The following is a 14,189-nucleotide window of genomic DNA, read 5'->3' on the forward strand; positions in this document are numbered from 1 at the left end:
ACAGCTCTATGCAACTCAACATGAACGATGAATCACAACTTGAAAACAGCTTTTTCAAATGAACTGAGGTTTGGCCTCTGAGCACTTCTATTCTCCAGCACCTTGGAGAAAACAATATAACTAATCCCTGGAGGAAAAAAAAAAGAAAGAAAGAAAGAAGGTGGCACTTGGCTCAAGAGCAACCTGGTCTCCTGCTTCTTTAAAGAGACAGACTAGCAAGTGTTGTCCATGGTGACAAAGATGGAAAATGAAAAAGAAACTTTTATGTATGTATTCTGGGAATGTAATGAATACTCAGATTTCATATAGCTTATTTTTTGTCTCTTTGTTTAGCTAAAACTGACACAAATGGACTCAAATGACCAGTTTTGCCTCATGAGGCATGCATATGGTGCTTTCTTCAATAATTGTTAAAGGGCAGGAAATTGATGTTGCTTTTTAAATATTTTTTGAAGAAACACTTTTAGACACTCAATTACTCCTATTCTTTTTGACACGTTATTATTGCCAAAAATCATTCATATGCTTCCAAGAAAATTAACTACCACTTGGGTCTCAAAATCTCTATTTCAGATGTTGCATGTGTTAAAATTGGCTGTTTGCTTACCTTAGATTTGTGATCTGATGTTAGTGCCTGAATTTTAATTTCAGTTTCTTTCTTCAATTCAACACAATTACTTCCTCTAAAAAAAGCAAAATTGAAAATGTGTGCCACAAGTTAAACATCTTCCCATTCAGTCAGCTCTTACTAATTAAAATGTTAATCAATGTTGAAGTGCTACAGCGTATTGGAATGAAATTATTTCTTCTGGCAATTTATTCACAACTTACAAAATATTGTTGGATTAATGATCATTTAATTCAAACTCCACACAATTAATTCTAGATTGGCCCCGCAATTATTCTGTTGCTGAGGATATGTCAAACATCTCCATTTATAGTACTCAGTTTCTTTTTCCTTGCTAAGATAATCCAGTTTCTGCCTGAAAACCTACAGGCGTACATGTTACCTTGCCGTGATTTTATCCTCTGGTTTAAAAGCCATTTTTGTTATTGTTTTAGTTCAAGGCAGAGAAAAAGAAGTCACTTGAGTAACTGTCTCATGGGGCAATTTGGGCATACTGAATTTGAATGCCTGTTGAAAGTCTCGGTACCCCTTGGTGGGAAAACAGAAGTAAAAGGGTAGCAAAGAAGGGGTCCCATGCGGACGAATCCAAGCATTAGGTGCCTTATGTGACTTGCAGAACAACAATCTTGAAGACAGCCCTTGCTCCTGCAATAGGCTGAATACAGCATGGCCTTTGTGACCAGGTAAAGTTAAGTGTGTTGAATGCAAGTTGCAAAGTTTGTTTTGAGCAGGAGGAAGACTGTGATTCCAAGGAACAGGCTGGTAAAATGGCTGCAGAGGGCCCATGCTGAAGCCCCCCTGACATGCCTGGAGATGAATGACATCTACCTCTCACCCACAGAATTTCCTTCACTAAAGATCGTTATTTGGGCTGTGTACTGGGTAGGGTGGATGCACAGTAAAACTATTACTTTGCAACTACAACAGCAGTTCCAATTACTATGTCACCAAAGTCTATGAATTTTTACAGGCTCCATCTGACAAGCTCCATCTTTACCTATCTAGTTGTTCCCCTTTGTGCAGTAAAACGTTTTTAGAACACAATACAAATCCACACATTGGTAGTCTCAGTTTTTCAGTTTGTAATAATAAAACAAATTTAGAGGAGACTACTTTGAGATCACTGCAATAGTTCTGTGATGGATCATCTGCTGATGTAAACTGATGTAATGCCACTGAATGGATGGAGGTGCATTCATTTTATAATCCGAAGCTGGCCCTAATAAGAATGGTTATTGCTTGACTGCTGTAACATTAATCCATGCTTGCTCTAGAAAAGGAGATTAATGAAACTCTTAACAAGTTTATATCCTGTTTTAATATCAAAGTACTGCTAAACTTATGGAAATTAGCTGAAAACTTTATCATCAAACAGTACCAGGAAAGCCCTTACTGAAAATAGTAGTGTTACGTGCCTTGAGTTCCCAAGGGCCATCAGAAGGACTAGTCATTCATTTTCTGGTTGCAGCAGGAAAATTTTTGTACAGATTTTTAATACTTGTTTGACACTTTGGAAGTAACAAAGCCATAGAGACAGGTTCTGACCATAGTTACCTCTGCCTGATTAAGAAAGAGCTGCAAAGAAAGAGTCTTTGCTTATGCACGTGTGTAGCTGTGATCAGAATCTGGCTCTAATTCATATATGATTTGTCACACACTATGAAAAAGAGTGTTCCTTAGGGGAATTAAACATATTTTTATCCCAAATTAGCCTAACTGGTCCAATCACCAGATTTTTTAGAATCCCAGTCATCAAAACTACCGGTTGAGCCCTTCTCTGGAAATGCAGCTTTCATGACATCTGAGGGAAACCTTCAAGCCAGGCTGGACGTAACTAGAGCTGTCCACACCTGCAGTGACATACAGGATTAAACTGTCAAGTCATAACTGGGGATAAATACCCAGCAATGGTCCAATACAATGTAACATGTCCACACTCATGCACACATATACACTTGGATAGTCTTGATAAATCAGAGGGATCTCTGTGTGTCCCTCAAACTCCATTTCACAGTGGGAACACAAGCATACATATCTCCATAAGCCTCCCCAAAGATTTGTGAGCATTTCAAGTGTACAACAGAATTAGCACAGGGAGCAAAATCCTGTCCATCTGTTGGTGAATTAGCATGTGATTAAAATTTTTACTTTGCTGAACATTATGCAGTTGACATTTTGTCACACCATGTGGCAGAAATGGACCACAAAACACTGCACAACAAATCAGAAGAGAAACTCTTCTATATACCGATTAAAAAGGCTTTTTTTTTTTTTTTTTAGGAAGTGTCAAGTATCTGGCACTTTTAAATATGACTACCTTAAAAACACATTTTACATGCTCATTTACAACTTTTACTGGCTTGTAAAGGCTTCAAAATAATAGCCAAGGAAAAGGAACATGTCCAATACTCACTGAACCCAAGATCCCTTAGTCATCGGATTGTTTCAGTTCCAAAGAGTGTTCAAGTGTCAGCCAGTGTATCCACTTTAAAAGCATGCCCTGAAATACACTACCCAGCTGGGGTGAAGAGACCATGTGTCTAAATACCTGGGTGAATGGGGTTTGAGGGCTGCATACGCAAAGACCCTGAAGGAAGCCCTTACAACATTTTGATGCTCAACTAAAGTGTTTTCACAGAAAGCCTGTGGTGGCATAGGATTTTGATTTGGTTGGTAATTAGATACCAATTGTTATTCTCATAACAAGAAAGAGCCATCAGATGATTGACAGCTCTGAAGTCCCCAAAAAGTACAGAGTTCCGGTGAAAAATAGTATCTGGCTGTGTATTGGATCTGCTTCTGAAGTAGTTATTTACAACTCTTAAAAAAAAAAAGTCAAAACCCAACAATGAACAAATAACTTTGTTGATAATTTAAAATTATCATAAGGGCTTTGGCATCCACAAGGGAGCTGTTATAAAAATTAAGGGAAGACTCTGCAAGTAGCCAACTAAATGATGTCAACCTGGGAATCAAATTATCAGCTACTTTTATACTTGTCCCAATTTGGTATTATTCTCGAAAGCATTGTTACACATGGCTTTCCACTATTCACTGCCCAGAGACAGCCATTACCACCTTCAACTTTGCAACATAGCCTCATTTGCTATTTTACTATGCCAAGAAGAAGCACTGGCCTCTTCTCAAGCCAACAGGAATACTGAACAACAGGAATATTCTCAAATAGCACAGCACTGGGAAACTTTTCTCCCCTTGATGATGGTACAATGTCCAGGGCCTAGTTCAGTGACACTGTAGTAAATGCCCTGGTTTCACGTATAAATCCAGCTATGTCAATAACCTTCTGCTGTGTTATATTCAATGGAAATTGAATCAAAGACAAATTAAATTAATTTGCCCTGTAGTTAATCTCTCTGTTTGATGAATTGGTCATTTTCTGGAAGAAACTACTTAGGTTAGAAGTATTTGGGTGCTTACAATTCCCCCTTCCTGGAAAAAAATCCACAAACTTTTTATAGTTTATGTGCGCTTGTCATTATTTAGTGAAGAAAATTCTCCTTATCTTCCTTACTTAATTCTATTTCTGTTTTAAGTTTGTTATATGGACCCCCGAATATTAAAATAAATAAATAAATAAAATACAACAACTCTGTTATTCCAAATCATTTATAAAACACAAAGTATTTGTGGGAGAATCCAATGCTAAAGATGCATTCATGTTCAGTATTCAGTTAGTGAGCTGGTTGCCGGTTGCTGTTTAGAGATGACAACAATATGCAATTAAGGCTAACTATTAGCACAATTTTATATAGGACTAAATAAAGCAATTGCTGCTTTAAGTCCCAATGGACTTAAAAATGGACTTTTGCATGGCAAACATCTATTATTTTAAAACTAACAGGATTTAGAAGCTAGATTTTTTTCTCAAGATCAATCATTTCCTTCCGATCATTAGTGAGATTGAGGACCTTGGTCAGCTCTCACTGAACACAACAATGACATTCCCTGGAGAATGCAGTGAGACCAGATCAGGCCAAGGAAATGAATATTTGAGGCAATGCCTTTGCTTTCATGTTTCACCTACTGACAGTAGAAAACTAGAGAAAGGCAAAGTGAGTACAACATTTATGGCCCATGGTCAGAGCCTTCAAGCAACTCAAACGCAGTTTGATGTAATATGCTGGTTCAAGCTGCAATTAATTCATCTGAATGACCATTTTATGAATGTTTTATTCCAGAACACAAAGCATAAAAATCTATTTTTAGTCTACAAAAAAATTTAAAATGGTATCTTACCCTTTCTTCTTGATTGCCTTCTCTAACATTTTCTCGTATGATACCTTTTCTTTATCATATTGTGCCACTATTTTGTCAATTTGTGTGCAGTGCAACTTCTGCATAGCGCTGTGCTCCTGGAAAACAGTAGGACCTTACAATTAGGTTGCTGGATTTTTAATGTTTAGTTTTCTTACAGTGTAAAAATCAATGGATGAACAGATAACTTTGACAATGGAATTTAATCTGGGTTAGCCATCTGCTATTAAAGGTTCCAGATATTCCACCGTAAGTGCTACAGCATTTCTCCTTTGTTTGAAAAATGAAAATCTGTACTAGACCTTAAAAATATGGTATATGGTTACATCGAAACAAAATAATTATGGCAAAAAATACCAACTGGTACTATACGCTTAACTTCATCTTTTTGAACAAATGCCCATTTAAGTGCTAAGTTAAAAAAAATAAAAAAAAAAATCAGATTTATAAGCTCAGATCATACACTTTAAATTTTCTGAATACTGAGGAGAACAAAATTCATCCCAATCCCCTTCCTTGACATATTTCATGCTGAATACAGAACTAGCTCCTAGGCCACTGCAAATCAAAAAGCTTCAAGTCCAAAAATAATAGCTAAAAATCAAATAATTAACAACAGAAAATTCTGAAGATCTGTCCTATGACCCCTAATGCAGCAGCAATCTTATCATTAAGAAATTCCATCTTGTTGTAGGGCATCTTCCTTTGCAAGCAATAGTAATCAGTGAAATATGGCATTCAACTACACATGCAGACTGCTGCAAATAACCATTGTCTTGTTTTTTTTTTTTCCCCAAGCAACACAGCACATGTTGACAAACTGGACTTCACAGGGCTATTTGTAAAATATTTCACACTAGGGGTAACTTGCTGTCACTACTACAGTTATGTTATTTACACTGGTGAAGTGGCAGAGGAGGTTTATCCATGGAAAGGGAAGAAAAACCTTTTATAATGAAAAGATAGATCACTAACGCTCCCAATTGGGTCTAGCGCACAGACAGTTCCTTCCCATTACAAGACTGTACTGGAAACAACACTCTTAGTACTTACATGTAGACTTCATTATTAAACTTGACTTCATATTCTCCTTTATCAGAACAGCTGTTCGTGAGGCAAATATTTAACTACAGCTGAGAGCACTAAATATTGAATTTACATTATAATATGAAAATTGCTTGTTAATTTACATTATTTTATTAATATTCAATTGCTCCACATTTTATCTAATCATGACAGAAAGTCTTGCATTAATTAATATGGCCTCTTACCAGGACTTTATCTCTATTTTGCTTTTTATAGCTCGTTTTGAAGTTACACTACCCTTGTTACTCTACTGCTCTTTGTTGTTATTTTCTATACACCTGTGTTTGCCTTATCACTGTTTCTTCCTTTAAAAATACTAATTAAAGACTTTTGCATTCACTTTTACTAAAATGCTAATACAAATGTTGCGATGCTTTAAAAAACATAGCAATGGGATGTATGCAAGCACTCCAACATCTGCTAAGCACTCCCCCAGGGAACATATACAACTCCTGAATTTTATACTTAAGAGTGGAGAATTGAATTTTCTGTTCTACAAAGGGTTTAAAAGGAAACAAATAGATTCCATCAACATTAAAGCATGCCAGCCTCACCAGGGAGTATCTACACTGACTAACCATGTAGAACAAAATATGGGCAGCAAAAAGAATGGCATAAGCTTAACAGTACAACAGTGCCACAGGTGAAGTTGAGGAGAGTATCTAATTGTCCAACTACACACTCTCCCCAAGTCTAAAAGAACAATACAATTGCTGCTATGCAAATATTGAAAAGTATGAGCCATCTGCATGCTCACGTGGCACTTCTGCATAATCTGCACATCACTTGAAACTAGAATACCTGCTTTTACCTAAGGACAACCATGATTTAAGCCTTATCTCTATCACAAACCCACTGTAACCTTTTGCAGAGACTCGCCTCTGATGCCATTGCTCCAAGACAACTCTATCTTATATATGAAACAGACATACTGCAGACTATATCCTTGCTCCCATTTCCTTCCTCCTGCCCACCCAGTTCAATAAACGTGAATTTGAGCACAAATATAAACAGAGCTGGAAGAGGAAGATGGGCTACTGTCAGCCACTGCATGGAAGGCACAGAGTACTGGAAGTCAGCACCATACCAGAAGTCTCCTGAACTACATGACCTTCAAACCCTGGAACACTATTTAAAATGGTTTAGCTGATGTGAGTTTGTTTTTCTGTCTGTGCTCAAAGGAAAATTCATTACAGCTAGCTGTTGCATCCAAAACTGTCAAGATTCTAGGAAATACGAGTAATATCTTAAAACACACTTTCTCAGTATACTTTGTTTTCAGATGCAAAGTTTCAGGCAGAAAAATTCTTGATTGATTCAGAGTATGTTTGCAGATAAAGCTCTTCTCAGCTAGATCTCTCATGATTCTCTTTTTTGAGTTTGCATTTTGAATTCATGCAAATATATTTAAAAATAGATATATTTAAAATAGCACTTAATGATTATACTGATATACATAGATATATTTAAAAATATATATTTTACATAGATATATTTAAACATAGCACTTAATGATTATACTGAAAATTGAAGCCACGGTTCAGCTGGGGCACTGGGTGGTCAACTAACTGATATAAAAAGATGCAAATCAGAGCAAGACTATCTATGGAAAAAAGAAAAGAATCATATACAGTTCCATTAAAAGGAATGTAAAGAAAATCAAAATTCCACCTATTGAAGAGAAGAAAAAGTAAGTTCTTATGATACAAACTGTTATTCCTACATGGTATCTCCCTGACGTAACATTAAAACTCCTTTATACAACTGAAAACTGAAGTACAGAAGACTCTCATTAAAGAATAACAAAATGATGAAACGACAAAAAACCTATTATTTCCAAGTTCACTATCTCTTTCACAGAACTTTATTCATCTAGAGCCCCCAAATCGTTTGTACTGTCTCTTTTGTGCTATGAAATGGAGATTTTTTTTTGGGGGGGCGGTTGTTTTCTTGAAAAAGCTTCTTTTCAAACGGTGCATACATTTAGTGTCAATATAAATGTGTGGGATATGATTCTGAGATTCATGTTTTGGGGTGATAATTATGCTGTTCTGGTTAGTGTCTATGGTCATATTGAATTCTTTTAGGGGACATTTGTGACTATTGCTTTCTTGTCTGAATCTACAAAACCGTATGCTACAGTGACCCGTTGTACCTTTGACTAGTAGAGAATATATTGAGATAATCCCTCATTATCTTGCCTCCTCCTCTGTCTAATGCGAGAGTCACAAAAGCTATGTGACATACCTGCAACAGATTAAAATTCAGTAGGGGTCCATAGGAGCAGGTTGTTAACAGATCAGAGGCTCTGACTCTTAACGTAAGTATGCCTCCTTGTCTTTATAGCTCATCTACCTGCGATGCCACCCAAATCATTTACCTAAACTGTACTCCATATCTAACTTGATAAAAAAATATAAAAACTAATGGACATCATTCATCCATTCTGTAGTTCTACAGTAGCATTCATATGAAGAGACTAAAGTTACTTAAAGGACTGTAGGCAGAAACTACTGTGTTTCAAAAGCTGTCCAGCGTTTTTAAACATTTCTGCAATATGCAGAAGTGGCTGGACATATTATTTTAACAACACCAAAAGCACAGATTACTAAACCTAAGATTCAAGATGAAGTTATTCTTAATATGGATTTTTTAAATGGTGATCATTACACAAACTTGCCACTATTTTTCAAATGTCAAACAAAACAAGGATTGTAGTATAAGAGGCAATTTCAGTTTCAGTGTGCCAGTATAGCTTCTCTGCTTCAGAAGAAGCAGTTGAGTTCTGCAACAGCGCTGTTGAATCAGTTTTTGAACCCAATCCTCTGCTTAGTTTGTGGCCTGGGTAAGAACAGAGAGACTTGTAGAAGGGAGAGTGAACTTAATAGAATCACAGGACTTGTTGTGAAACATTGTCACTCTCCAGTACTCACTACAGTTTGTTCTGCCTTTAATCTCTACTCGATCTCTACTTACTCTATTATTCCCTTACAATCCTTATGGATTTCTCTGAAAACATTCTGCCTTTACAGAGCTTTGAATATGCGCCCTTTACATCACTCTGTCCTGAGTGAAATCTCAACTCTTCACTATTCATACACTTCATGAAATCCAAAATTCTGCATTCTTTGGCAAGCCACTAAATCTGACATCAGGGAATGGGCAAATTTAACTTTATCTGTCACAGAATGTCTGTGTTGTAATGACGATACTAAGAACAGTGATCTTTTTGCAACTTTATGAGCTCTATCAGGAGAACAGAGAAGATCAGAGAAGAGGAGTTGGAAGAAACCGACCAAGATCATCAAGTCCATCTGCCTGATCACTACAGGGCTAACCAAAAGTTAAAGTGTATTATTTAAGAGCATTTTCCAAATGCCTCTTGAATACGGACAGACATGACCAGATATCACATTTTTCCCATATGAAAGTGAAAAAAGTAACCATAAAGATTGTAATTCCAGCTGCCCAAACATCCTATATAAAAATTAACTGGTGCCAGGCTTTTCAGAATACAATACTCTTTGGCTTTGTACTTCTTTGATACTATCTTTCTTTTTATTTTCAATAGTTCAATGTTTCAGCCATTTTCACTCCGGCAGCATAATAAAATTCTCTCATCCCTCTACATATTACTATTAATCTGTTTTTCCTACATGGCATAGCTCCTTGCAACTGTTGTACCCTGTACACACACCCTACATACGGTGACCAAACTTTATGGTTTTGTTATTAACTAATTTTTAAGAGAATATTTATAATTATTTAAGTCAGTGACCATTCATACTCGAAATTTGAGGAGGCATTTCTAAGGAATGCAGAGTGCAAAACTGGCCAGACCTGTGATGTGCAGGAGAGGGATAAATGGATTAATACCTTTTGAAAGGAACTGTTTAAACCTCCTTTCTTCAAGGTCTCCTGAGGATGAGGTGACCACTTGTATTATTGTGCCTCCAATATTCATCATACTGAGAAGTTGAAATAACCACAGAATTACTCCATACAGACCTGGCAGACAGGGCCACTTTTCAAAAGCCCTGTAAATGCCTAATTGACTAAGCTGCACAGAAGTCCCTGGGTTCATAGCCCAACTCCGCAAAAAAAAAACACAAATTTTCCACTGGGCCTTCTGTGCTGGAGAGTTTTACATCCTTCCTGTACCTTTGGCATCAATTCTGTACTGTAGGTGGTACAAAAGTAATTCTGGTAATTAATCTGGAAATGCGGTGCCTGTAACTGTCCTACACATTTACAAACCAGAGACTGACAATACTACGTGTGTTTTCCTACAGAGCAACCAACCTCCACCTGCCACCATTTCAGCAGAGCTGCTAATACTTCTCTACACTGAGTGGATGCTATCAGTGATGAGGACCCTTACTGCTGCCATTTCCTCAGCTACCTCTGCCCAGGGCTATCAGTTTATCTCTGACACTGCTTCACTGCTTTGATCAGAGCCCCTTCCTCTCCCACCCCTCTCTTCCACACTTGCATGCATTAATTTTCCATAATGAATTTTCCACAAAGCCAATTTTAGACAGAGAAGGGTTGGACTTTTTTTTTTTTTTTTTTTTTTGCCTTAAACAATATGAACAGGTTTTTTCGTATTTTCTTATTCCTCCAGACCTCAGGAGTGTCTATGGTTAAATGAGAGCCAACCTACTCCTGCAACTTCTAAGTTCAATGTGCTTAATACAAAGGCTTTCTCTAATTGATCATGGATAACTGACTGCATAGCTCTCCTGCTCCCTCACAGCTTATAAAATGCATTAAGAACACACTGATGAGTACACAAAGCACTTTCCCAAGATCATCTCTGAGCTGCTATGGTCATACTTTTCTGCTCAGATTCTCTTCTCCAAATTCAAGAAGTTGCCCTTTCCAAGGTCTTTAGCAAGACATGCTCTAGACAGGCACTTTCTTGTTAGGACAGACTTGTATTCACTCAGCTTGTACTTGAAAGCAGCAGGACACAGGCTGGCTCAGACCAAAAATAGCTGTGCTTGAGCTAATACTGAAAGCTCTTCTGAGTGCACAGCATCTTCAGATTGTGGCTGGCAATTTTTCCCCCAGATTAGAGGAAGCAAGTGCAAGCCTGAACAAATGAATCAATTTTTTAACATTAGCCAGCGCAGTGTTGGCTAAGATATCCTTACACTGCTGTGGGTCACATACATCAGGGATATATATCATTGAGTATGGCTGTTTCCTACGTAACCATGGTACCATTTTCATTTGCAAGAAGTTGCTACAGCTGACTACTGGGATGTTGTCCAGTGAAAGAGAAAGTAAGTGTTTAAAAATGATAAGCCTAGAAGAAGGCCTAGAAGCTGCCCATGACACAATGACTCACGTAAGAATAACCCATACTTGTAAGATAATCACAGCTGTCCATCATTATGAGACAGAAGTGCTACTTTTGACATGGGTGACACACTCTTGTTCATGAGCATCGGCTTTGTAAACAACACTAAAATGGAGAAATCACTCATTTGCATTCTGCACACAGCCAGTATGGGGTGTTAAAGTTAACTATTTTCTTATACTGCTTTTAATAATAAGAGCCCCAAAAAAGTGTTGATTATTCAAAGTATTTTCTTCATACTTAATTGCACAGACATAGTACTCCATATCCAAACAACAGTCATGAAAAGAAACACAAAGAGTGATATTAAAAAATGTCCAGACATTACTACGTTAGGTCAGATTTGCAATTTAATCTGCAATCAAAGAGAACAAAGGAGTAACTGCTCTAAAAGCCAGAAAGGATTTGTATGCATTGCTAAAATTGAGAATAGTTTCTTCACTTGTTTTGCCATTGTTTGAAACAAGACTAATGGTTTCCTAATGATAATGGGCAGGAGAAAATGGGCCATAATTTTCTAATGTAAAGTATATTTGTGACACTGTTGTATTTGGGATATCACTGCCAACAGTATCAAGCAAAAAGCTAACTATAAAGTGGTAATATATATGTGAGATGGAATAGCACATCTCATTTTTTCACTTACACATTCCAATTCTGTTTGACAATTTTGCAGTTTCTCCTCTGTCTTTGATGCAGCACCCCCTCACATCATTACTGCCTTTCTTCCAAGCTGCCTGCCAATATGTCATGCAAGAGGAAGCTAGGTAAAATCATTATCTGGAAAAGGTGAGCTTTGGATGCTTAAGTGGGTCAAACAAAAGCACACCAAAAACTCAGGGAGACATAAAAAGGGTTGCTAAAGGGAAAATTAACTTACTGGAGCATATTTCAGTACACTTAAAACAGATATGCCCTTTCTTGGTGGTCCAAATACTGTTCCTTAGTTTTTCTTTTCATTTTAATTAGGAGCTGCCTATGCTAGTGAGTGCTGCAACTTATTTCAATTAGAGTGTGTTGCTCAGAGAGCTTTTCATGATCATACCTTTGCATGCTTCTTCTTTAAGGCATTCAGCTCTTTCTGCTGTTTCTTTAAATGCTTTATGTAAGCCTACAAAAAGAGAAGTTGGATCAATTTTTCTGTGGTCATATTGACTGCAGCCAGATAAAAACCTGGCTACTTAAAACAAATAATTAGGAACACATCTTGAAAAGCCTGTGCCCATGCTTACCTTCATTTGCTTTAAATCTTCTATCTTCACTTGAGCAATAAGGTCTATACCTAGGAAGATATTGGTATGGTTTATCTAAAAAAACCTTCATGCATATTACTGTATATCACACTTTTCAATATGAGTTTTACCACAGAAATCTACATTTAAGTTAGCAATTAATTACTATTTTACACCATAAAAAAACTCAGGTTAATGAGAAAATTATTCATTGACATAACAAAGATACAGTTAATTTCCTTTTCAAATGCACTGCTCAGTCAATTGCCTTGTGAAAAAAGGGAATTGGTGAGTGTATTTTAATCTCTTAGAATTTTTCACTGAAGTGTCAAGACACAGCAATCTAAAAACTGGAAAAGCTCCTTTACTGAAAACACAGCAAACCATTTATACACACTAAAGTTGAACTATGCAAACTTCAGAATTTTGGTAAATAGCTGAAGATTGCTCTGGTACTTCTCGTTTCAGGGGGAATGTTTCTTTGGTAAGGTTGTGCATGACTACATACAGAGTTAACTAAGGTTAAATATACTTATTCTTCTTAATTTAAAACACAAAAATTGTGGGAGTGAAAATTTATTTGCAGCCTGTATGTTAACAGAGGTAAACTTTGCATTTTAGTTAATATCAGGCTATTAGAAAAGGAACAATAGTACGGTCCAAGACTAAAGGAGAATTAAAAGAGGAGAAACAAAAAATCACAGTAAGTAGAAATTCTAATGAAAATTCAATGCCACAATCAAATCTATCATGCAAGAATTAATGTACTACTTAGATGAATGAAAATATATTCTGATCTCCTGAACTGTAATGCAAACAAGAACAAATCTAATTTCATCTTTATGGTTTCATGAATGTTTTGTAACATATTATGACTTTTTTTTTTTAAACTACTCAGCATATCCTACATGTAACCATGAATAAAAATGTCAATACAATGCCATGAGAGCTGTAATTTGGGGGGGGGGGGGGGGGGGGGGGGGGAAGGGGTTTTTACATAAAAACATTAGATTGTTCCTAAATACACTGCAAATGTATTTGGTTAAATGCTATTAATAGTGCCCATGGAGAGTAAGGTTCCTCCTTACTTGCAATGAAGTTTCTGCCTTTTAAGGTGAATTTAACTGAGAAAAATCCAGATGCTGTTAAAAAAAAAAAAAAGAGGGGAGGGGAACTGGGGCAATCTCCTTAGGGAACAAGATTTTTCGATTCTCTTAGAAGCATGACATTTTGCTCAATTATATGCTATTAACATTAGTCTTGTGAATGAGACTGGAACAGGCTTAAGCATAGATAAATACAGAGGCTCAAGTTTTCAAAATTGCAGATCACCTAACTACTACTGAAAGTAACATAGAGAACAACGTAAAAAAAACAACATTCTTGTTCATTTGAAAACCTTCCTCAGACACCCTCTCTTGCTGGATATGTAATTTCTAATGGTGAGGTGCATTAAACATTGTAACAGTGGTAGAATTATTAAGATCTTAAAAGATCATAGAGAGAAGTAATACAAAAATAAGGCCTGTTAGTCAGGTATAAAAATGACCAGCTCCATTTTAACATGAGAGAATATGAATAAAAACTGCTTGCAAACAAGAAC

The 14,189-nt window shown here is 36.6% G+C and overlaps 1 protein-coding gene across 5 annotated transcripts in view; it reads right to left on the reverse strand.

Moving 5' to 3' along the window:
• The window catches only part of PLCB4 (phospholipase C beta 4), a 203,252-nt gene that overhangs the window by 18,906 nt on the left and 170,157 nt on the right, over nucleotides 1-14,189 (reverse strand). For 4 of the 5 annotated variants that reach the window (XM_050709677.1, XM_035552931.2, XM_035552924.2 and 1 more), the window contains 4 exons: nucleotides 12,587-12,636; nucleotides 12,400-12,465; nucleotides 4,886-5,001; nucleotides 608-683 (listed from right to left, as the gene is read on the reverse strand). In XM_050709677.1, coding sequence (XP_050565634.1) covers nucleotides 608-683; nucleotides 4,886-5,001; nucleotides 12,400-12,465; nucleotides 12,587-12,636 — 308 coding nt within the window. Of the gene's footprint in view, nucleotides 1-607; nucleotides 684-4,240; nucleotides 4,343-4,885; nucleotides 5,002-12,399; nucleotides 12,466-12,586; nucleotides 12,637-14,189 lie in introns of those variants that run through there. The other variant, XM_050709679.1, reaches the window with a different exon arrangement.

The sequence above is a fragment of the Cygnus atratus genome, chromosome 3 (genome assembly GCF_013377495.2).
Source record: "Cygnus atratus isolate AKBS03 ecotype Queensland, Australia chromosome 3, CAtr_DNAZoo_HiC_assembly, whole genome shotgun sequence".
In the NCBI taxonomy this organism is placed as follows: domain Eukaryota; kingdom Metazoa; phylum Chordata; class Aves; order Anseriformes; family Anatidae; genus Cygnus; species Cygnus atratus.